Source organism: Zootoca vivipara, chromosome 5 (assembly GCF_965207765.1).
Source record: "Zootoca vivipara chromosome 5, rZooViv2.hap1.1, whole genome shotgun sequence".
In the NCBI taxonomy this organism is placed as follows: Eukaryota; Metazoa; Chordata; class Lepidosauria; order Squamata; family Lacertidae; genus Zootoca; species Zootoca vivipara.
In genome coordinates this window covers 90998737-91023013 of record NC_142588.1, presented here as the reverse complement: position 1 = coordinate 91023013, position 24277 = coordinate 90998737, and the positions used below count along the sequence as shown (strand labels likewise).

The window sequence follows — 24277 nt, the reverse complement described above, 5'->3', positions numbered from 1 at the left end:
ATGGATGAAGGAAAATCTATTGAGAACTCTGCAGAGATAAGGAAATGCTTCACAAAATATTATAAACAGCTGTATAAAAGGGAAAAAGAAGACATAGACGGTATAGAAAAATTTATAAAGGAAAATGGATTACAGAAAATTCCAGTTCAACAAAAGAATCTACTGAATGAGTTGATTACAAGACAAGAGGTTGAAATAGCAATCCAAGAGTTGAAAAATGATAAGGCCCCAGGACCTGATGGACTGACCTCCAAGTACTATAAAACACTAAAAAACTGGTTGATACAGCCATTAATGGAGGTAGCAAATGAGATTTTAGGGGGGGGGGGCAAGGCACCAGAGTCTTGGAAAGACGCTTTTATCTCTCTGATACCAAAACCAGATGTGGATAGGACTCAGGTTAAGAATTATAGACCAATCTCATTATTGAATGTGGATTATAAGATATATGCTAGCATTCTGGCATTGAGACTGAAAAGGGTGTTGAAGGACCTGATACATAAGGACCAGGCAGGATTTTTGCCTGGGAGGCATATGAAGGACAATATAAGAAATATAATAGACATTTTGGAGAGACTGGAAATGAAAATAAACACCAAAGCAATGTTAATTTTTGTGGATGCTGAAAAAGCTTTTGATAATGTTTCTTGGACTTTTATGAAACGAAACCTTGCAAAAATGGAGGTTGGTCAAAACTTTGTTAATGGGATTAATGGTATTTATTCTGAGCAAAGAGCGAAAATTATTGTAAATAATGTGGTTTCAGAAGAGATAAGAATTGAGAAAGGAACAAGACAAGGGTGCCCACTTTCCCCCCTGCTATTTATTTCTGTCTTAGAGGTCTTACTGAATATGATAAGGAGTGATGAAGGTGTTAAAGGAATCACAGTAGGCACAAAACAATACAAGCTAAAAGCCTTTGCAGATGACTTAGTACTAACTCTGCAGAACCCTGAACACAGTGTTGTAAGAGTATTGCAGATAATCCAAGAGTTTGGTAAAGTGGCAGGTTTTAAGTTAAATAAAGGGAAAACTAAAGTATTAGAAAAGAATTTGACGATGCAAGAGAGACAAAGAGTAGAGGACTGCACAGGACTGAAATGTGTGAAAAAGGTGAAATATCTGGGAGTAAATATGACTGAAAAAAATCTGAATCTCTATAAAGATAATTATGAGAAGTTATGGAATGAAATCAAAAGAGATTTGGAGATATGGTCAAGGTTGAAACTGTCCTTAATGGGCAGAATAGCAACGGTTAAAATGAATGTATTGCCAAGAATGTTGTTTTTATTTCAGGCCCTTCCGATAGTGGATAAGTTGAAATGTTTTCAAGAGTGGCAAAAGACATTGTCTAAATTTGTCTGGCAGGGGAAGAAACCCAGAATCAAATACAAACTTTTGACAGATGTAAAAGAAAGGGGAGGATTCTCACTGCCAGACTTAAAGATTTACTTTGAAGCCGCAGCTTTCTGCTGGTTGAAGGAATGGTTTCTGCTAGACAATGATGATGTGTTAGATTTGGAAGGCCATGATAATGCATTTGGGTGGCATGCGTATTTATGGAATGATAAGGTAAAGCTACATAAAGGTTTCAAAAACCATATAATCAGGAAATCATTGTTTAATGTATGGATTAGATACAAAGATTTGTTGGAAAGGAAAACTGCTAGGTGGATTTCGCCACTTGAGGCGAAAAAACCTAAAAGGACAAATATGGATGAGAACAGGCTGAAATACAAAGACATTTTGATGGAGGTGGAAAACCAATTTAAGTTAAGGCCGTATGAACAATTGAAGGATAGGTTAAGTGATTGGTTTCAGTATGTGCAGATAAATGAAGCATTCAAGATAGATAAAAAAATAGGATTTCAATCAGAAAAATCGAAACTAGAAACAGAGTTAATAGAGACAGATAGCAAGAATTTGTCCAGAATGTATAATTTATTGTTAGAATGGCATCTGAAAGATGAGCAAACAAAATCGGTTATGATTGATTGGGCCAAGGATTTGGGTCATAATGTAATGATGTCGGACTGGGAAAAATTGTGGAAGAAGGGAATGAAATTTACGGCATGCACGGCGCTGAAAGAGAATTTAATGAAAATGATGTATAGATGGTATTTGACTCCGGTAAAATTAGCGAAAATGTATCACAAAGGTGATAATAAATGCTGGAAATGTAAAGAAGAAGTTGGTTCACTCTATCATATGTGGTGGACATGCCCCAAGATAAAAGGCTTCTGGGAAATGATTTATAATGAAATGAAAAAGATATATAAAAATACGTTTTTGAAAAAACCAGAGGCCTTTTTACTTGGAATAGTAGGGGAAGAAATCCCCAAAAAAGATGTCAATCTGTTTATGTATGCCACCACAGCTGCGAGGATTTTTATTGCAAAATATTGGAAAAAAGAGGAATTGCCCTCTTTACAGGAATGGCAAATGAAAATGCTGGACTTTATGGAACTGGCAGAGCTGACAGGAAGACTCCGAGATCAAGCAGGGGAAAGAGTGGAGGAAGACTAGAGAAAGTTTAATATATATATAGGGAATTACTTTTGAAAGTTGAAAATTTGAATATCTAGGGAAATACAGAAGTTAAGGCAATAGGGAGATAAGAGGAGTTTATAAGGTTGAAAAATTGATATGCAAATATAAAGACGAGATTAAGAGGAATTAAGGAGATTATAGTATGAAGGAAGTAAAAGAGATGAAATAGAAACTGCTACAGTGACATTCAAAATGAAAATCAGATAGTGGGGAGTTGGGGAAGCCAAAAAGACAATGATTTAAAAAGTTGATTAAAGATGATATGTTTATGTTTCTGTTTGTATTGATGTTTTTTTTTTGTTGTTGTTGTAATGATGTTCTTTGTATTTTTGGTATTTTATGTATTTTTTGTTTGTTATAAAATGTTTAATAAAAAATATTTTTTTAAAAAAAACAATGATAGGAGTTGCAGTTCAAAAGCATCTGATGGGCTACAGTTTCCACATCCCTGCACACACACACACAAATTGTGGCAAGATCATTTTCTGGCACAGAAGGGTTTGTCACTATGAAGTGCCTGTGCTGCTCTGATCCTAGGCAGAGACAACATGGACGGCAAATAGAAGAAGGAGGAGGAGGAGGAGGAGTTTGGATTTGATATCCTGCTTTATCACTACCCGAAGGAGTCTCAAAGCAGCTAACATTCTCCTTTCCCTTCCTCCCCCCCAACACACACTGTGAGTTGAGTGAGGCTGAAAGACTTCAAAGAAATGTGACTAGCCCAAGGTCACCCAGCAGCTGCACGTGGAGGAGCGGAGACGCGAACCCGGTTCCCAAGATTACAAGTCTACCGCTCTTAACCACTACACCACACTACACTAATGGGTTGAGAGGGATGGAGGGAGATAATAGGAAGAGAACTGCACATAGTGAGAAGCTGCAGAGGTGAGGGAGACTGAAGCTCTTGTATTAAGTTGAAATATCCAACTGCGTTTTTTAAACTCATCATTCATCTCCTCTCTTTTGACCCAAATGGTAGCTGGGAAAGCAATATGGAAATATTTTCACCATATGGGTAGGACATGTACCCATTGTAGTACTGTCTGGATTCCAAGCAGTGAAAGAAGCGCTCACTGACTACTCAGAAGAATTAGACGAGCGGCCACAGTCTCCTTTCCTCCTATCTTTGACAAAAGGAAAGGGTAAGTAGTGAATAATAAGAATGTCTACTGGTATTTGCTTGTTCAGACCCAGAGACCTACCCCCCAAATAAAAACAAATTTGACTCAAATTTTAGTTTGGTTTTTGGCAGAATTTAGGCCACAACTTAATTGATTACAAAAAGTGAGTGATTGTCTCCCAAGAAGCAGGCGTCTTTTAATTTCGTGACTGCTGTCACCATCTGCAGTGATCATGGAACCCAAGAAAGTAAAATCTCTCACTGCCTCCATTTCTTCTCCTTCTATTTGCCAGGAGGTGATGGGACCAGTGGCCATGATCTTGGTTTTTTTGATGTTGAGCTTCAGACCATATTTTGCGCTCTCTTCTTTCACCCTCATTAAAAGGTTCTTTAATTCGTCCTCACTTTCTGCCATCAAGGTTGTGTCATCAGCATATCTGAGGTTGTTGATATTTCTTCTGGCAATCTTAATCTTAAGGCTTGGGATTCATCCAGTCCAGCCTTTCGCATGATGAATTCTGCATATGAGTTAAATAAGCAGGGAGACAATGTACAGCCTTGTCGTACTCCTTTCCCAATTTTGAACATCAATTATTCTGCATCCTGTTCTAGCTGTAGCTTCTTGTCCCACATAGAGATTTTTCAGGAGACAGATGAGGTAATCAGGCACTCCCATTTCTTTGCATAGTCAATGAAGCAGAAGTAGATGTTTTTCTGGAACTCTCTAGCTTTTTCCATAATCCAGCACATGTTTGCTACAGTGGTACCTCGACTTACGAACGATATCGACAACCGGTTTTTTCGACTTACGAATGGGGCAAATGACCGCACGCTTACTAATTTCTCGACATCCAAATGGAAACCATGGCGTTTTTAGATAGGGTTTTTTTGACTTACGAATTTTTAGATGGGGTTGCTTAGACTTATGAATTTTTCCATTTCCAATGCATTCCTATGGGAAATCGCGTTTCCAACGGCGCTTTTCAACTTACGAATTTTTCGACCTACGAAGGTGCCTTCGGAACGGATTAAATTCGTAAGTTGAGGCACCACTGTATTTGGTCACTGGTTCCTCTGCCCCTTCAGAATCCAGCTTGCACCTCTGGGAGTTCTCGGTCCACATACTGCTTAAGCCTGCCTTGTAGAATTTTAAGCATAACCTTGCTAGCGTGTGAAATGAGCGCAATTGTGCGGTTGTTGGAGCATTCTTTGGCACTGCCCTTCTTTGGGATTGGGATGTTGTAACGGTCACTCTAAGTCAGGCATGGTATAGAAAGAGTTAACAAGGGATGACAGTTAGAACCTAAGGCCAGCGGGGTCAGAAGGCCTATAAAAGCCCATCCCAGAGAGGAGAGAGGGTGGTTGTTGTTGTTGTTGGTTGTTTGAGTGGAGAGCTGGGAGTTAGAGCTGGGTTGGAGTGGCTGAGAGAGATATCGTGGCTTAGAGTCTGAAGGGAGGCATAGGTGGTTAATTATCAGAAAGGATAGAGTGTTTGAAAGAATCATTAGTAGATTTTAGAGGTAATAGGCTGGTAATATAATTAGAGGTAATAGGCCGGTATAGGAAAAACTGTTAAAGAAGTATTTGATGACTTTACTATATTGAAACCATATGCGTATGTACCTTTAATAAAGAAACCTCTTTTATTCCAAACCTCATCCTTGTCTGGAGTAGTGTACAGTTACCAGTCTGATTACTGGTTGGTGGTAGCGGGATAAAAAGTCGTTTGGCAGGCATCAACAGACCGTGAAATGTCTGGGGGTCCTGCACAAGTCTAGGCGACCGCCACCGATGTAAACTGATCTTCTCCAATCCGCTGCCCACTGCTGAGTTTTCCAAACTTTCTGGCACCCAATCAGATGGGTGGTTTTTTTTATTGAGGTTGAATTCTGCACCATATTCTTGACAAGACCATAGTGCATCAATGGTGGATTTATTCCGCTTTGTTAGTTCTTCTGCAATGCTTCCTGAACACTCCTGCATTATTGCTGTCTGGGGAAACTATATATATTGCAACAAAAGTGGGAGAAAAATAACTTTGTGCATTTGTAGTTTTCAGCAGAAAGTTAAAGGAGTGACAGAATGGAAATGAAACTGCAATCCAGTCAGGGCAAAAGGGAGGCAGACTATGTTTAGGGCACCTTTTCTAGCCCCTGCCCCTTCTCAGGGTGAGCAGAGTAGATCCTAAAAAGGGCTGCTCAGTCATGGATACATCTGCCGAGCTGCTCAACTGCCTCGTTCCTTGAGTCAGAACGACTGAATCTGTATTCACTGCCCATGTGCAGGTTCATGACTAGGGGCTTCCAGATTTCACGATCCTGCCCCCGTTACCATTTGCCGATCACCATGGGACTTTTGGGGTTTGGGTTGGGTTTTTGGAAGACGCCTGTGCGTGAATTTGTTTTATGTGTGTAGATCAGTGTGTACGCTGACCAACGCACAGTCTTCACAGTAGGGCTCTGTTCCGATGGCATGAAGTAGTCACTATCTGCTGCAGCCTTCGTCCGCCTTCACAGCCGTTGTAACATACCGCTTGTTATCATCTGCCTGTTCTGCCATTGAGGACTTCTTGGATCATTCTTTGTCTAGCTCCTTCTCTTTGACCTTACCACCTTGGGTGACCCTGCTGGGAGAACGAGATTCCCGACAGCTTCGCTCACAAGGGTCATAGGAACATGCAAGCCCACTCACCACGACAAGGTGATGATTCAGCAAGTGGGGGTCAAGAATAGTCCTCTTCCAATCCAGTATGATGACTTTATCTCCCCCCCCCCGCAAAATTCCACCCACTCCTCCATGTTTAAAAACAATAAATCCTTCATTTTTATTTAAATAGGAAACTCTCCTCTGTAGTAATTAATAAGAAAAATAATCCATAGTTATTCACGTGTTGTATACTCATTATTTTATACCCAGTTTGATTTATCCCATTTCTTGTAGGGAAATTTATCAAGAGAAAAAGAAAAGCACTTCCATTTCTACCACTTCCATTCTTTCCCCAATAGTATCATCAAAAGCTTGATAGATTTTTCCTCTAAATTTCCTCCAAATTGTACCTAGAATCCTTTCTGCATTGTCTTGTAATTCTCTGCTTAAGAGAGACTAAGCAGCTCTTACATGCAGGGGCATGAACTTCAGTAAACATTGTTTGTTCTGAGATAAAATCTTTTCACATTGATTTCTGTAAGTAATAATTTCTCCTTGATTTTCCATAGGCATTGCATTATCAAATGGTCACACCTGGAGGCAACAGAGAAAGTTTGGTGTAATTACTATGCGGAAGCTGGGCCTGGGGAAGAAAGGCATGGAGCACCAAGTAGCAGAGGAGGCCCATCATCTCGTGGAGGTTTTTGCACGTTCAAAGGGTATGTGATGATGGGTGATGGTGTTGAGCCGGCATATGAAGATATATTTGTGTACTACCGCTGTACATTTTAGAAAGGAATGTGATATGCTTTTCTTGGTTCCTAATGGAGACCCCAGCAGTTTCTCTTGGCCACCATGAAATCCCACTCTCAGTATGAACAGGAGCAGCTGAACTCACATTAGTATAACTTTTTTTTGTAGGACAACCACTTGACCCCTCCATGCCAATCAGTAATTCAGTCTCCAACGTCATATGTGCTGTGGTTTTTGGGCACCGGTTTGATCTTGAAGATGAAAGGTTCCAGAAGCTGATGGAAGCCATGGATTTTATCCTAACATCTTTATATGGCTTTGTTCATGCTGTGAGTAGTTATTTCCATTTCTACTAAGCCAAACAGGTCTCCTAAGAGCCTTAATACCACAAATCAGTATTCTGGAATGCATTCTGATAGAGGGTAGAGGGTTGAAGAAGTGAGATCAGGCTTAAATTGATCTGAGAAAAGGGCCACTTACTATCTCACAGCCTGATCAATTTCTCATGATTATCATTGAGATTTTTTTTAAAAAGAAGAGTAAGAAGACTTTGTCCACCACAGGAGACTCTTTGCAGGAAAGATGGGATAAAAATGGAACAATGACCTTCCAAATAGGTCATCAAGAGCCCACCAAGGGGAACAGAGGGGAACAAACTAATCTTCTCAAGAAGGGAATTACATAGTTTTGTTGCCATCATGGAAACCTAAATGTGTCTACTCTCTACTGATTTAGCAGCGGCAATCATAATGGTGTCCCTAGTGAGGCCCCTGCAGCCACCACCTTGGCTGGAGGTTTTTTTTTTAATGAAAGAGAGACCTGCAGCTCAAACACTGTCACTTCTGCTAAGGAAAGCAGCTCCCTTCTGTATAACCCTTTTCCTGCCTCCTCACATCCAGCCACTCTCTGAAGACTAGAGAAGAGACTCTCTTAAAAATATTAGTGGGTCAGGTAGGGGAAGCATGGCTTTGTTTTCTGCAGTCTTCAGGTGAGGACTAGACCATGTGAAAAATGAATATAAGATTTTAGCTGCGGTTCATTCATTTTCAGCTTTGTATTCTTGTTATTAAAAAGGAACACCTAAACATTCCGTTGCTGCACCCATAATCGAGGTCTGAGGTGCCATTTAGCTCAGAGCTTTCATATCTCAGTTTCTAACACTGCTTCATATTAGTGCAAGTTTTATTTTCTAGCTCCTTATATATTCAGAAAATGTAAGTAATTGATCATTAATGAAAAAACAAGGAAGGAGAAAAAACATCCTTCATCAAGGTTTCGTTTTTTGTGATGAAATATCAGAATCACTGGACTGGCAAACTGGAGGATTTAAAAAATACAATTAAAAATTGGAGGAGTGTACATTTTGAACGATGGCTGTCTTTCCATTTGTGTATTAGGCAAATTTGCTTTTAAATGTGAGCTTACTTTAATTCCCACCCCCATCCCTATTCTTCACCTACCAGAAAAGGCCACTAACATGTTCCAGGAGGGGTCCTGTGATTGTGCCCAGTTTTGGAATAATGCTTGGAAGCTGGAAAAATATTTTGAGCTATAGTTTTCTTTAACATTTTCAGCTAGGGATAATTCACAGAATCCAATCATTGTGGGATTCCAGAGAAGCTATAGACACCTTCCTTCTTCTTAGTGAGATTCAAACTAATATGCTAGCCCTGAAGAAGAATGCAGATCATGTTTTTAAGTGCTAATCCAAAGCACAAACAGTGTGACCAAGCTTCCTCATGGTAATGACAGCATTTCTGCTATCTTTCGTTTAGCTTTATGAAACGCTCCCATGGCTCATGAAACATCTTCCAGGGCCCCACAAGAAGGCCTTGTCCTATGCAGACATTATGCGTTCATTTGCAAAGGAGGAGATAGAGAAGCATAAAGAGAATCAGTCTCTGCATGAGCCACAGGATCTCATTGATTACTATCTACTTCAGATGGAGAAAGTAAGTTCCAGTATCTGCTTTGAAGCCGAATGATGCTCATCCAAGGAATCATTATATTACCTGTTAAAAGTGACTACTAATCATTTTTCCTGAATCTCAGTTGAAAATGGCATTGAGTCCTCCCACCCCCCAAAAAATTCTCATAGTCATTTTAGTTGCTAAACAGGGTTGACATCCATCCATAAGCATCTATAGAAATGGTTAAGAAATGTGAGCTTAAAGGAGTGGAAATTTAAGTGTGTTAATGGGTCTTGCTTTGGAGCATTCCTTCTGTACATACATTATTTTGGATTGGTGTTCATCTGACATTCAAATGTGGATTGAGAAAACAGAAAATCCCAAACAAAATGCTCTTAAACTAGAGTATGACTTCAAATCCTTGTCTCAGCCATCTTTATATACTAGAAAGGACAAATATATTTTCATCTTTCACTCTTTGAACAATGCTTATCATGATGACAAATGAAAGGTGAAATATGTTTAGTGGTAAGTACCTTATTTCACCATACTGTAATTGTCACATTTTTATGCCAATTATTCTTTTCCCTTTCTCACCCTTAGACTTGTATATGGAAATTCCCCCACCAATCCTATCACAGCTCAGTTTTTATGTTCATATAAAATGAACATAAACCAATTCATTCCCCTACCAATCCTATCACAGCAGTTTCACTTTTAAACAAATTTCATAGAGTTCAGAAATAATCCAAAATAGAAGAAAAAATCACACATATATGCACAATTTAACAACAACAACAACAACAAAGGAGACCTGGTCTCACCAAAATCTTTCAAGATCTCACCTGGTTGTTATCACACTCCTCGAGTGGTGTTATGTTGTCCTCTTGGTGGTAGTCTGATGTTTTCAAAGTCTCTAGTCATATCTTATAGTTCACGCTGTATCTTGTAATCCAAAATATTGAAGTCCAATATATTCCAAACATAGGTTAAATTTGTAATCCAATTTGTATTTATATTCCAGATGATATTTGTAATCCGAATGGTATTTATAATCCAATATATAGTGTTCTCCTCAGTTTTTATTCCAGTATGTGGCCCTGCTCTTTTAAAGTTCTCTTTTTCTTTTCCTACTCCCACTCTCCTAGGCACTTCTCCTCCCTGAGATTTCTCCCAGTTATGGAAAAGTGTTCCCAGGTTGAGCTTTGGTAGGGTTTTCCAAGATCCAGGGTCCTTTAAAGTTTATTTAGATCCCCCCCCAAAAAATCCTTTAGTCACTTTCATTCACAAAACAGCTCCACCATTCACAAAAACTGAGGATACTCCACTTCATTCATGAATACTCTTTCAAAGTTCACAGAGCAACAGTTTATTATTTTATAGCCAGCAAAGAGATGGTTGCTAGTAAATATCTAAGTGCAGTTTAAAAAGTAACATAAGGCTGATGTATCTATCTATAAGTATCTCTGATCCCATTCACAAGTCTGTACTGCAGAATCTGTCTTTCAAAAGACGGAAGTTGACTTCCTTTTTAGAGACCGTCTTTGCCAAATTGATTTTAATGCAAAAAAATTCTAATTTAAAATTCAAATAATCTTGGCAATAGATACAGTGGAACCTCGGTTTATGACTACCTCTATTTACGAAAACCTCCGTTTACGAACACCGTGGACCTGGAAGTGTTTACATCCAGGTTCCGCAGTGTCGGATGCGCAGACGCGATCTGCGCAGTGCATTCATGCGCAGAAGTGCTCTATTGACGCTTCACAAACGCGCAGAAGTGTGCCTTCGGCGAGCGAATACCTCAGCGAGCGAACGCCTCCGCGGAACAGATTGCGTTCGCAAACCGAGGTACCACTGTACCTTGTTTAGAAAGTCTGCTGCTTCAGGCGGTGGTTCGTGGTTTCGGACTTTCAAGCTGCATTGGAGCCACAGGCATACTCTAACCGGTCCCCCCCCCCCCGCGCTAGCTGCCAATGCAGCCACAGGGCTCCGTGAATGCAGCAAGTCTATTCCAAGCCTGGCTGGTCCCCTCAAGACCCCGCTTATCTGCAGGGCTTTTGGGTGTGTGTCTCCCCTGTCTCTTTAAAATCCTGGTAGCGGTTGTCTCTTAGTCGGACGACCGGCTCGTGCCTCCATTTCCCTTCACAGCCAAACCAGAAGCCGCTGGTCCCTTACCTTTTTTGCCCTGATCTAGCCACAGTGATCTGTGTGATGGTCACATCCAGGCTTGATTATTGTAACTTGCTCTAAGCGGGGCTGCCCTTGGAGCTGACCCAGAAACTCCAGCAGGTGCAGAATGGCGCTGCGAGGCTCCTTACGGGGTAATTGCCGTGTGACCACATTTATCCAGTGCTATACCAGCTGCACAGAGTACAGGGTCAGGTTTAAAGTGCTGGTTTTAACCTTTAAAGCCCTATACAGCCTAGGACCCTCATACTTATGGGACCGCCTCTCCTGGTATGCCCTGTGGAGGACCTTACGGTTTGCAAATAATAATATTTTGGAGGTCCCAGGCCTCAAGGAGGTTAAACAGGCCTCAACCAGGGCCAAGGTCTTTTCGGCTTTGGCCCCAGCCTGGTGGAACACTCTATTGCAGGAGACCAGGGCCCTGCGGGACTTGGCACCTTTCCGCAGGGCCTGCAAGACGGAGCTGTTCCACCTGGCCTTTGGTCCAGGCCAGGTCGACCCCCCTCTATGGGACCCTGTAAGTTACCTCTTTGGCCCTTTTATCGGCTCATGCTTGACCAACATGGATAGCTAGCTGGCCCTGATGAATACTTGAGGTTCCCAACCCCTATGGTTGTAACTCATGGGCAATCATTTAATTTTATCTTTATTCTAATTTTAAAGCTGTATTTTAATCAATTGTTTGATTGTGTTTTAATGCATTTGATATTTGGTGTTAGCCGCCCTGAGCCTGGTCTTGGTGGGGAGGGCAGGGTATAAATAAAAATTTACTTACTTACTTACATGTCACTTTCCCCATTTTCAACACCAGAGCAGGAATGACCCAGAGTCCACCTATGATGAAGAGAATATGGCTCAGTGTATTTCTGAGCTCTTCATAGCAGGGTCGGACACAACCACCGGTTCTCTGAAATGGGCACTTCTCCTCCTGGCAAGTCATCCAGATATCCAAGGTGAGAGAGGAGAGCCAGGGCTTCTCTTCATCACTAAGGTGGAGCATAATTCTTTAAAGGGTTCATATCGGAAATAATTAAAAGTGAATTTATGATGGAAATTATGGAAGGCAAATGTTATTGAAATAAGTTAATGTTTTTAACTTCCATGTCTGGAAATATCAGTTTTCCCCACCAACATTTCCCTACAAATTTTCTGGAACCTATAAATAACAGAAGCAAAAATGTAAAATGCCCAGAATGCCCTGTCCCCATAGGACATTTCTAATCTATGATTACTGGGACAGGAAGAGATGGAGGGTCTGAATGTGTAATGGAATTGGGATAGGAGAAAGTAAGATACAAAAAGACTCATTAAGAAAAAACAAAGGAACTTCAGGAGCTTATCTTGAGATATGTCCTTCGGCTTGTTTCCTCCCCCAGAAGTCTGAAATAAGCTAAATGTTTTTGACTTACATGTCTGGAAAGATCAGTTTTTCCCACCAATATTTTCCTACATAGTTTGTGGAACCTAAAATCAAGATCAATAGAAGCAAAAAATGCAAAATGCCTAGAATGCCCTCTCCCATAGGATGTTTCCAATCTATGATTACTGGGACAGGAAGAGATGTAGGGTCTGAATGTGTAATGGAATTGGGATAGGAGAGGGTTGGGGCAGAGGATGGGCCTCTGTTGTGAAACTAAGGTGAGTCAATGAAAGGTTTTCTGAAGGAATGGCTTAGTGTAGCAATGGGCAACGCAGTGGAGATGAATCAACTACTCTCCTGCAGTCTAAGGCACGTCTTAGGGTTGTTGCGAGCATGATAAGCTGGGACTGGGGAAACCATGGGCCTTTTCCTAAATTCATTGAATGAGCAGAATAGTCATGTAACAAAATAAAATGTCTCTTAGAAGCTTAAAGTTGGACATGAGTTTAATGGCAATGCTCTGTCATTTGTCATCATGGAAGCCTACAATTGTAGGGTTGGAAGGGACCCCAAGGGTCTTCTAATACAAACCCCTGCAACGTAGGAACACATGCTCAACATCCAGGTTGATACCATACCACAAGCTGCTTTGCTTTGCAGTTTCTTTATGCAGCAAATGTACAAGAATGCCCCTGCTGTGAAATAAGTGACTGAGCCTCATTCCTGCCTCTACATGCTGCATTACATGAGGGATGTGCGTGGCACTGTGGTCTAAAGCATTGAGCCTCTGGTTCTTGCTGATTAGAAGGTCATCAGTTCGAATTTGCGTGACAGGGTGAGCTCCCGTTGCTCTGTCCCAGCTTCTGCCAACGTAGCAGTTCGAAAGCATGCCAGTGTAATTAAACAGTGGGAAGGTAATCAGACTTTCCGTGCGCTTTGGCACTCATCATGGTGTCCACTTGTGCCAGAAGGGGTTTAGTCATGCTGGGCACATGACCTGGAATGCTGGACAAAACACTGGCTCCCTACCGTAGGCATGAAAGCATAATGAGCCCCACATCCCATAGTCTCCTTTGATTGTACTTAACCGTCCAGGGGTCCTTTACCTTTACCTTTACCTTTACATGAGTGATGCTAGCCAAAGATCAATTGAGGAAATGAGGATTAATGAAACTAAGTAGGAAATATTGAGGGCAGGGGATGGAGAATACACACACACACACACACACACACACACACACAAGAGAGAGTGCGTGGGGGGGGCAGCCTTTGATCCCAGTCCTTCAGCAAATACAGCCAACTCTGGTAACCAGAAACAACTGAGATTAGCTTCACTTTCAACCTTTTCACACCTGGATCTAGAGTGGGGAAGAACCATGTACACAGACTTGAGCTCTTTTGAGGACCAGGTGAGCTAAAAATGCAAGAAAGTAGGATGCATTCACAGAGATTTATGTAATATGTTCAAGGGAAATAAATGTCCATCTGAAATAAAATGCAGTATTCACAATAAACCTTTTGTTTCCATCATTCTCTTCAGATAAAATGCACAAGGAAATCGAAGATGTCATAGGTTCTGCTCACTCAATCTGCTATCAAGATAAGAAGAAACTGCCCTACACCAATGCTGTGATTCATGAAATGCAGCGCTTTAAATATATCATTTTTTTGGGGTTGCCTAGGCAATGTACAAAGGATGTGAAGCTGTGTGGTTTTCTCATTCCCAAGGTATAAATGTGTGATACAGCTGCACTCATGTAGCCCAAGAACAAAGAGCAGCAAAAGGTTTCATATTGAGAGATAACAGCCAGCCATACAGGAACTTCCTGTCTAGTCAAAAATCTGAAGGGCAAGAGCAGGAGCTCCACCTGCATGTTTCACAATCGGCAAGTGCCATTCCATGGGGCCTTTGAGGCAGGGGAGGAGCATGAAGTGGACAGAGGTCCAGTTGCAGAGGAAGATGAGTGCGGTGGAAGCACACTGCCCCCAGCAGTGCAATTCCGGTGGGGCGCCATCGCAGCTGCCGCCCTGCCTGTAGGCAGCGTGCCACGCCTCCAAGATGAACACTAGCCCCCCCCCGCCTGCTCCCCCCCCCCCAGTGCCGGAGCATGAAGCTCCACCACTGCAGAGGTCTGAGCCTGGCTGTGAGCTTTCATTTTAAAAGAGGTGGGGGAAAGTCCTCTTGTGTTCCTGCCTATTCAAAAAGTTTTTGTAGGTGATGAATACAACCCTCCCCCCCCCCCCCCCGCAGTAATAAATCAGATTGGTCTCTGCAATTATTAGTCTTGGTATACTGTGGGACAATAATAATAAAAAAGTATTGATCTGAATGCATTCCAAGTCAATTGTTTCTTCTTTGCAGGGGACTATTATTGTTCCTGATCTGCGCTCTGTTCTTCTTGATCCAACACGATGGGAGACACCTTCAGAGTTCAACCCAAATCATTTTTTGGACAAGGATGGACAATTCGTGAACAGAGAAGAATATCTGCCATTTGGTGCAGGTAAATGCAGAAGACCAAGCTATCTTGTGATCTGTAGATGTGCTTATCTGTCTGCTTCCAGGAAATGACATCAGCAGCAGCACATGAGAGATTGGGTCAGAGCAGAAGCAGCGTCTTCTGGCTTGAGTGGCAATGCTGGTCAGCAGAATGGGGCAAGGCAGTGGCAAGTTAAGGGGATCGCGGGGATAATGGCTTGGGACCAGAGCCGTAGGTAGGTGATCTTGCGCCCCTGACAGAACTGTCCAGAGTGCACTCCTTAGCCATGGACAAATGAGCTCTTCTTTCTGCCTCTCCTCCAATCCCCCCCACCGCCCATTCAATTCCTCACACACTTTACTTTGTATTGAATTCTTTCACCAAAAATCCAATATTTAACTTATTATTTCTTAATAAAAGGTTTCATTAAAAATGACATTATGATGGGAGTTGGCAGGGGTTTTTTTTATGCAATTAAGTGGTAAAACAATACACAGATAGGCCTAAATAGATAAAGCCAGCATGATGTAGTAGTTAAGAGCGGTAGACTAGAAATCTGGGGAACTGGGTTCACGTCCCCGCTCCTCCACATACAGCTGCTGGCTGACCTTGGGCTAGTCACACTTCTCTGAAGTCTCTCAGCCCCAATCACCTCACACCACTCACCTCACAGAGTGTTTGTTGTGGGGGAGGAAGGAAAAGGAGATTGTTAGCCGCTTTGAGACTCCTTAGGGTAGTGATAAAGCGGGATACAAAAAATATTATACTGATTTGTTCCACTATGATAACTTTACATTATAATAATATATGATACAAAATGGCATTACTTTCACAATATCTTCCACGCCACTAGTTTGAAGCATCCCTCTTAGAGGTGTGACAAAATGTTAGGCTAAAAACCAACTGTAACAGAGAGCTTACAAAATGCCTGTTAAAAATAAATTGCAGGACACTATTGTAGTGTCTATTCTACTATTGTTGAAGGGGATGACAGAGGACGAGATGGTTGGACAGTGTTCTTGAAGCTACGAACATGAGTTTGACCAAACTGCGGGAGGCAGTGGAAGACAGGAGTGCCTGGCGTGCTCTGGTCCATGGGGTCACGAAGAGTCGGACATGACTAAACGACTAAACAACAACAACAAATTGTAGACATGCTTCCAACTCTTCAAAAGAAAAGAACTGCTGCTAACACAGATAAAACATTTACCTAGATCAGACATCCCCAAACTGCGGCCCTCCAGATGTTTTGGCCTACAACTCCCATGATCCCTAGCCAACACGACCAGTGGTCAGGGAAGATGGGAACTGTAGTCCAAAACATCTGGAGGGCTGAAGTTTGGGGATGCCTGACCTAGATCATTTCTGACAGTACCCAGTTCTCTTGGAGTATTCTATGATACTTCACATAACAAAGCAGACCAAAGTACTACTAAAGTATGCAATTCTCGTAAATCACCTGAAGTGTCATTCAGTATGGAATTTAGGGGTACTTTCCAGATGCATATACTCAGCTAAAAGTGCTACAAATTATGCAAACCTCCAGCTAGCTGTTTATTGTTCATTTACTGATATATTTAGCACATTTAGCTTACAGAGTCCTTGGCTGTGTGCTTCACTAATCTTGAAAATTAGTGCTATGGATTCACTGAAACAAACAAAAAATAAATCCAATTTTGGAATCAGGGAAATTGAAAGTTGAGAGATGTTGATATTCCCAGTTGGTGGACAATCTTCCTAAGTCTGGGAGGTAGAAAATAAGAAATAGAAACAGAAAATAGTCAGCTTTTAATAAACATGTGTTTTCATTGATATATATAGGTATGGAACAACAAATTGTTTCAAAAAAATTATTTTCAGGATACTGTACGTGCAAATTGATGGTATCAGACAAGGGTTTAGGAAACTGAGCTCAACTATTTCCAAAGATATGCTTGGGTCTTGGGATATTGGCTTGGGGCTTGACTCACCTGATTATTGCAAGGATATTTGTGGATTAGATCATGCCTAACTGCTCAGTATTCAAGTGCTAAATAATGATTACACAGATATCATTGGTTCAATAGGCATTGAGTATTCAGCAATTTGAAAACATCTGATAAGACCAGACCTGCTTCACTTTTGTAGGCTCTTCAGATGCTGTTGGACTACAACACCCATCATCCCTGCCTTTGGCTGTGCTATCTGGGCCTGATGGGAGTTGGAACCCACCTACATCTGGAGGCCACTTTAGATTCTAAGGCATGAAAATGACCTTTCGGAAACATATAGGGCTTTTCTTCTCAAAATAGATTTTGTTTTCAGTGAATGTTTCAAATTAAATTAGCTTATGCACATCAGCAGTCTCCACGTTGCAAAAGAATATTTCTATCCACATCACATGAGAAAAAGCATAAACAGCTAGCAATGCCATTTGCACCGTGCAATTCCGTATAAATAGATGGCCGTCGGAAACAAAACATTTCCCTTTCTCAGAAAGGCTACTGGATTGCCGATGAATCCCCCTGCTTGGGATGTTTCATTTCAGAGAAGAGGTCACGGGACTGATTTGTGACTTAGCCAGTTTGTGCGAGGGCGCGTTTGTGCGTGTCCGCAGAAGTTAGGCACTGAAGCATTATAACTTGAACAGTTGATGCTCAAGGCAAATCTCCACTCTCTCCTCTCCTCTCCCGCCTGTCTCCCACCCCTTTTTCTTTTCATTTCCCATTGAAGTGCTTGGAGCAAACACCCTGCCCCACCTGCTACCCCCAAGGTAACGATTAAGCCGTGCGATTGGAGCCTGCATTCTTCAGAAGTCGCGCAAAAACCAGGAAGTGAGAAAGGCAGAGGGGTGGATGGAGGGTGGAGTGGAGAGAAGCGCTCTTAAGTAGCCAGGGAGGAAAGCAGCGTCCCTTCTACAGGTGGCGGCAGAAGCAGGAGGATCCCCTATGACTGGGGTTCCAAATGGCCCGTTCCAGCTGAGGTGGGAAAGCGAATGTGCTGTTCGAGGGAGCCGCGCTGTGCTCCATTCAGCTCTGTTCCTGTTGTGGCGCTGGGCTGCAGGATCCAGCTGCTGCTGCTACTGCTAGGGAAAGAGAAGGCGACATATTTTTTAGCCGATTTTGCGCCCCCCCCATGCCTGCACCCCTGGAGGGGACCCATCTCACCTAGTTATAGCTCTGCTTGGGACCACACGTGCACATACATCCATGGGGCCTCCATCCATGGGCATACCCAGGATCAAAACTATGGGGGGGGGCAGGCAAGCCACGGGGCCCGGCACGCCCCCTGAGCCATCCGATTGGCTGGCTGGTAAGGACGTAACCAGGATCCCCCAGGAGGCGTGGTCAACGTCCACGCCCCCCGGAGGGGAGGGGGTGGTCACCGAGAGAGAGACCGAGAGAGAGGCGGACAGGAGCCTGGCAAAGGTGGCAGGGAAGAGGAAACGCGTGTGCGCTCTCCCTCGCACACAACACAACTCAAGCGCTTTGTCTCCCGCCCTTGCCGCCGCTCCTCAGACTCACTCCGCTCCGCTTCTGCTGCGAACGCCAAGTTGAGACCATCGATTGCCGCCAAACTTGCCCGCAAGTACAAGGGCAAAGAGGGCGAGAGGAGCCGCTACAGCCGCACACACACACCCCTCCCCGCCGAAGCAGCTCAGGAGCTGGGTGGGAGGGGAAAGAGGCGGGAACGCGCGCCGCCTCCTCGCGGGATTGGCTGGCTATGATGTCCACGCCCCCCGAAGGGGAGGCAGTGGTCACGCGGTTCTCCGCAACCACTTTTTCCCGCCGGCCACTTTTTGCACTGAAAAAAAACCTACAGTGCGATGCTACAGCTCGCAGTGCGAGCTGAAATTTATACCCTTTCCCCCTTCCTTTTTAGCTTCTGGGGGGGGGTAGCTGCCCCCTGCCCCCCCCCGGGCATGCCCATGCCTCCATCTGGACCTCCCTACATTTCCCACCCCTCCCCTGTCCCTGAGAGAAGCAGCACTGCCAGAACCAGGATACTGCTGTTCCCTGTCTCACATCACCACTGCAAGCCATCCAACTTCTTTTCAGGCAGCAAGGATAAGGCTATCTTTTCATGGGGTGTTATTTAGCCTGGTTTGAAAGCACCCTCATAACTCAGTGTGCAATGAAACCATCCTACTTCCTTACTTTTCCTACTCTGAACTCAAAAGAATATTATTCCTGCAGAAATTCAGCAGACATCCTCACTGCTAACTTACAAATTCTCCAAACGTCAGATTCATGTGCCTTTCCATACAGCATTCAGAAAGCATCACACAGGCAGTAAAGCGTAACCCCATTCTGCATTGTCGATTTGGGCAGTTGACCAAAGTTTTCATCTATTGAAAGTTTTATACATTAGACACAATAAAAATCATACTAGGGAAAATAGAAAAAATATAGGGAACGAAAGAAAAGAAGAAAAAGAAATTACAAAGTCCTCTATCAAAATTACATCTTCACCCATATTGTTCACACAGAAAAGTGAGCCCCCGAGTTCTCACTTGGGAGCTAGACCCTCTTACCCCAGCTTCTAGCCCTGGGCAATCCTCTCTGCCCTGCCCTTCACACAGGCCCCTTCATCTGCAATCCATCCCCTTCCTCAGTGTATCTTCCTTGATATGAGATAGGGAACTTCACATTACAGAATAAAACGTAAGTATAACAAGAAGAAAGGAAGGTTAGGAAATTGACAGCAGCCTTGATGATTTCTGTATCCTAACTATTTCTAGTTTGCCAAAGTGTTATGTAGAACAGTGTTTCTCAACCAGTGTGCCTCCAGATGTTTTGGGACTACAACTCCCATCATTCCTGACCACTGGTCTTGCTAGCTAGGGATGATGGGAGTTGTAGTCCCAAAACATCTGGAGGCACACTGGTTGAGAAACACTGATGTAGAATGTTTATAGCAACTAAGCAATGAACACCGGAAAGTAAATTATTGCTCACTTGCTCCCTTCTTCTTATCTCCTCTTCAGGGGCTCGTGTTTGTTTGGGAATGCAGCAGGCAAAGATTGAAATATTCATCTTCCTGACCAGCCTGCTAAGGACATTTAGCTTCCAGCTGCCAGAAGGAGTCAAAGAACTCAATCAAGAGGCTATAATAGGGACTAATGTACATCCCCATCCTTATAAACTCTGTGCAGTTCCCCGTTGCAAAACATAATAAAATAGGAAACTATTAGGAGGTGCACCCCTGCTTCCTCCACTCGGTGACCCCTTTGCCACTCTGGACACATGAACCCCCTAGAACAGCGTTTCTCAACCGCTGTTCCGCGGCACAATAGTGTGCCACGAGGCGCTGGCTGGTGTGCCGCGACGTGCGGCGGGGAGAAGGGCGATTTGAAGCCGGACGGGTCACGACGCTGCTTCCGTTCCCGCCGCCGCCGGCCGACTCGGGTCGGGTCCTGCCTGCGCCTCCCGCCCAGCCGCCGCTCGGCCTAGTCGCGGCCGCCTCCGCTCTTCTCCCTCTTTCCCGCCTCCCGCGCTGCTGCCCTTTATGCCACCTGGGTGCGAGCGCCGCGTCCCCCACCCCCGATGCCTGAGGCTCCGGGTAAGGAAGCGACAAAGCAGAGCTCTCTGCCCCTTCCCGCCGCCTCGCGTCTTTCTCTCCTCCTAAGCGGGAGGCGGCCTCGGCGGCCTGTTTATTAGAATGCAAGGCCCGGGATGGAGAAGGGGGGTTCCCTTTGCATTTGCTGGTGGGGGTGGGGGTTTCGCCGCAGCCGTACGACCCAGCGGCTGCGAAGAGCCTCCTTCCGGCCCCCGACGAGGTTTGCAGAACAAACTTGTTTTAGTCCTGTGTTGGCCTGCTGGGATCTAGATTTTAGGTATAGGCTGTAAGATTCAGAAACAGTTTTGTGAGTCTACTGAGCTTTCTACTTGGAATTTGTGTACTGTATCATTTCAGTCCCTAATTTACAGTTTGCTTTTCCCAAAAACTTATGGTGGGAGTAATACTGAGCATTAATTACTTGTAAAATATTTGGGGAGTGGAGTGGAAAGTCAGTCTTTTGCTGCTGGTAATTAATTTAATCTGTACACACACTCAGAGTAATCAACATTAAAAGACTACATGGAAGCTGTTTCAATACGATACACAAAATAATACATCTGATCATGTAGCACAAATCATTTCTAAAAACACTGTTCACTTCATTTACTATTTGGTGAAAGACAACAACAACAAACATTGGTGTCCCTGAAATAGAAATTGTCAGCTTTGATCTTAAAGATGCTATGAATGTGTGCAGGGAAATCTTTTAAATACCATTGTTTAAGAAAAATTATTTTTAATGGAAAGTTAATAAAGAACAAAGGTTACTGACAAGGCTGGATACTGAAAATTGTGTAAGTAATGCACACCAATAGATTTCTAATACAGTATGATGTAAAATGTCAAGCAGGTAATACCTTTCTTTAAAAGAAAACCAGAAATGGGTATTCAGCTCTTAATGAGATATGCATACAGTCATAATTATATAGTCAATATAGGGCGGCACAGAGTTAATTTTTTTAACTTTTTAAATGGTGGTGTGCCTCGTGATTTTTTTCATGGAACAAGTGTGCCTTGGCCCAAAAAAGGTTGAGAAACACTGCCCTAGAATTTCTCCTTCCCTTCCCTTCCCATCTCATCCCATGCATCTACTGAGGTCACATTTGCAGCTCAATTTCTGAAGCCACTTCTCTCTTATCTTCTGCAGCTCTGCTTTGCATCCATTTTCCCCTTCACCCCATCTCCTCTTTTCCTTTAAGCCCTTTCATGCTGCTGCGTCCATCTTCATCCCTATCCCCATCCCTCCTTACTCCCTCCTCTTTGGCGCCTTTCTTTGCATCCCCATTCTTACTCTCGCTCCCTTTTCCCATCCCCCTTCTTGGAAAAAGAATGGAAGAAGTATAAATGGAACAGCTATTTTCGCCCACAATCAAGATGGTAAATCACAACAAACACAACAGGTTCAGGTTGTACCCTCCAGAGCAGGAGAAAACAAGCTTGCTCCCTCTTCCATGGGACAGCCCTTGAGATATTCGAAGGTGGCTCTCATATCTCATCTCAGTCTCCTCTTCTCCAGGCTAAGGATGGGCAGATATTTCTGTCTTGGCCTGCGACCCTTTAAGCAGAAATCCCAGAAATTTTAAGCATGCAAAGTATGCCTCTTTCCTTATGCCCCGCTCCCAATCAGTGTATCATTTTGAACATATTCAGTTGGATGGGTAGGAGGGAAAAGTGAATTTAGAGCAGGCATAGGCAACCTTGGCTCTCCAGATGTTTTGGAACTACAACTCCCATGATCCCTAGCTAACAGGGCCAGTGGTCAGGGATCATGGGAGTTGTAGCTCCAAAACATCTGGAGAGCCAAGGTTGCCTATGCCTGATTGAGAGTATAAGCTGTCGTGCCAGAACCCTCTCTTGGGCTCAAGGGAGAGAAACATTTTGCATTCATGAATTTATATGTAAATAATGCTTGTGCTTTAACTGTTACCAGCCTGAGAAGTAAAGATTTATCTTCAACTACTTGTGTAAAACATTTTTTTTAAATCGCGGGTGGTGCTGTGGTCTAAACCAATGAGCCTAAGGCTTGCCGATAAGAAGGTCGGCGGTTCGATTACCCACAATGGGGTGAGCTCCTGTTACTCGGCCGCAGCTCCTGCCAACCTAGCAGTTCGAAAGCATGTCAAGTGCAAGTAGATAAACAGGTACCGCTCTGATGGGAAGGTAAACGGCGTTTCCATGCACTGCTCTGGTTTGCCAGAAGCAGCTTTGTCATGCTGGCCACATGACCCAGAAGCTGTCTGCGGACAAACACCGGCTCCCTCGGCTAGTAAAGCGAGATGAGCGCCACAACCCCAGAGTCATCTCAATTTACAAATGGAACACACTCAACAGGAAGTGGAACATGTTCTGCTTCCAAAGCAAAGTTCACAAACCAAAACACCTACTTCCGGGTTTGCAGCATTCTTAATCCAAGTTGTTCATAAACTAAACTGTTCTGAAATCAAGGTACCACTGTACTCCAGAACTCTGGCTTCCCCCCTGCACAAACATTCAAATTCTTCTGGGGAGGGGGCATTCTGACTGCTTTCTTAGGGCATCTTATGAGCTTTTCTAAACACAATTCTGGGCTCTGAAACCTCCTCCCCCCTCCATCCCTTTGATGCTTGTCGTGGAGAGAAAGCTAAGGGTGTAGCAAAAGCTGGATACTTAAAAAAAAAAAACCACACAGCTGTTTCGCCAATGGAACTTACCTGTATGAAGTTTACAGTGTGTTTAACTGAAACACTTATTTGATGTGTCTTCTGCAGGGTAGGACTCTAACCAATGGCTTCATGTTACAAGAAAGAAGATTGCAGGGAAAAACATACAGAAAAACTTTCTGACACTAAGAGCTGTTTGACACTGGAATGGTCTCCCTCGGAACGGTCTCCGAAAAAGCTGGATACTTCCAAACAATAACCCCACATAGATGTTTTTCCACTGGATTTTTATACAGACAAATTTCTTTCTTCTGTCTGTCATACTTCAATAAAAAACAACTGCAGAGCAGGAAGAGACCCCTGATGGTCATCCAGGCCATCCCTCTGTAATGCAGAGAATGTCTACCAAAGCATCTTTTTGTGTGAACCGCCCTGAGACCTCCAGATATAGGGCAGTATAGAAAATAAATAAATAATAAATAAATAAATAAATAAAGCAAATTCCCATTTCTTCCTTAAACAATCTCTGCTGAAAGCCTTCAATGAAGCCTTCAAGTCCACAATCTGGTTAAGTGTTCCAGCAAAAGTGGATCATTTACAGTACCTTTTACCAGAATGCTAATCTTTCAGCTCATATCATTGGTGATTACTGTCTATTCAATCTCTGGGGCAGAAACCTCAGGGTTGGGGGTGTTCCAAGAAAACTGCTTGGCTCCTTGACCAGGCAACAGTTAATATGTGGAGCAAATGAATTTGCCCTGGGCTGAATGAAACTTGCTGCTTGCAGTTTGCAAAGCACATTTGCAAAGCAACTTTCTCCTGTACGCTTTATCATGTACAGGAAGCTGGTGAGACATTGTTGTGTCTCCTGTTTCACAATTTTGGGACTGAAAAAAATAAAAGTGTAAAGCACTTTGCTTTTCTGAAACTTCCTCTTCAACAACACTGTCTCCTTCACTTGGGGTCTTGGTGGAACGCAAGCTGAACATGAGACAGCAGTGTGATGCAGCAACAAAAAAGCTAAAGCTGTTCTAGGCTGCATCAACAGAAATATAGTGTCCAGATCAAGGGAAGTAATAGTTTTCTCC

General features: G+C 43.2%; 1 protein-coding gene and 1 long non-coding RNA gene across 5 annotated transcripts in view; one reads left to right on the top strand and one right to left on the bottom strand.

Moving 5' to 3' along the window:
* The window catches only part of LOC118078840 (cytochrome P450 2J5), a 39978-nt gene extending 16293 nt beyond the window's left edge, over window positions 1–23685 (top strand). For 2 of the 3 annotated variants that reach the window (XM_060274307.2, XM_088669279.1), the window contains exons 2-10: window positions 3530–3692; window positions 6886–7035; window positions 7238–7398; window positions 8845–9021; window positions 11981–12122; window positions 14070–14257; window positions 14892–15033; window positions 19976–20767; window positions 23298–23685. In XM_060274307.2, coding sequence (XP_060130290.2) covers window positions 3530–3692; window positions 6886–7035; window positions 7238–7398; window positions 8845–9021; window positions 11981–12122; window positions 14070–14257; window positions 14892–15033; window positions 19976–20163 — 1311 coding nt within the window. In that variant the 3' untranslated portion in view covers window positions 20164–20767; window positions 23298–23685. The remainder of the gene's footprint in view (window positions 1–3529; window positions 3693–6885; window positions 7036–7237; window positions 7399–8844; window positions 9022–11980; window positions 12123–14069; window positions 14258–14891; window positions 15034–19975; window positions 20768–23297) is intronic. The other variant, XM_088669280.1, reaches the window with a different exon arrangement.
* On the bottom strand, window positions 16779–18727 carry LOC132592140 (uncharacterized). 2 transcript variants are annotated; one of them, XR_009557555.2, is made up of 2 exons: window positions 18156–18727; window positions 16779–18073 (listed from the first exon to the last, which is right to left on the bottom strand). It is a non-coding gene; the product is annotated as an uncharacterized LOC132592140 (long non-coding RNA). The 2 variants fall into 2 exon arrangements; XR_009557556.2 differs by having other exon boundaries at window positions 18513–18727.
* Window positions 23686–24277: the final 592 nt, after the last annotated feature.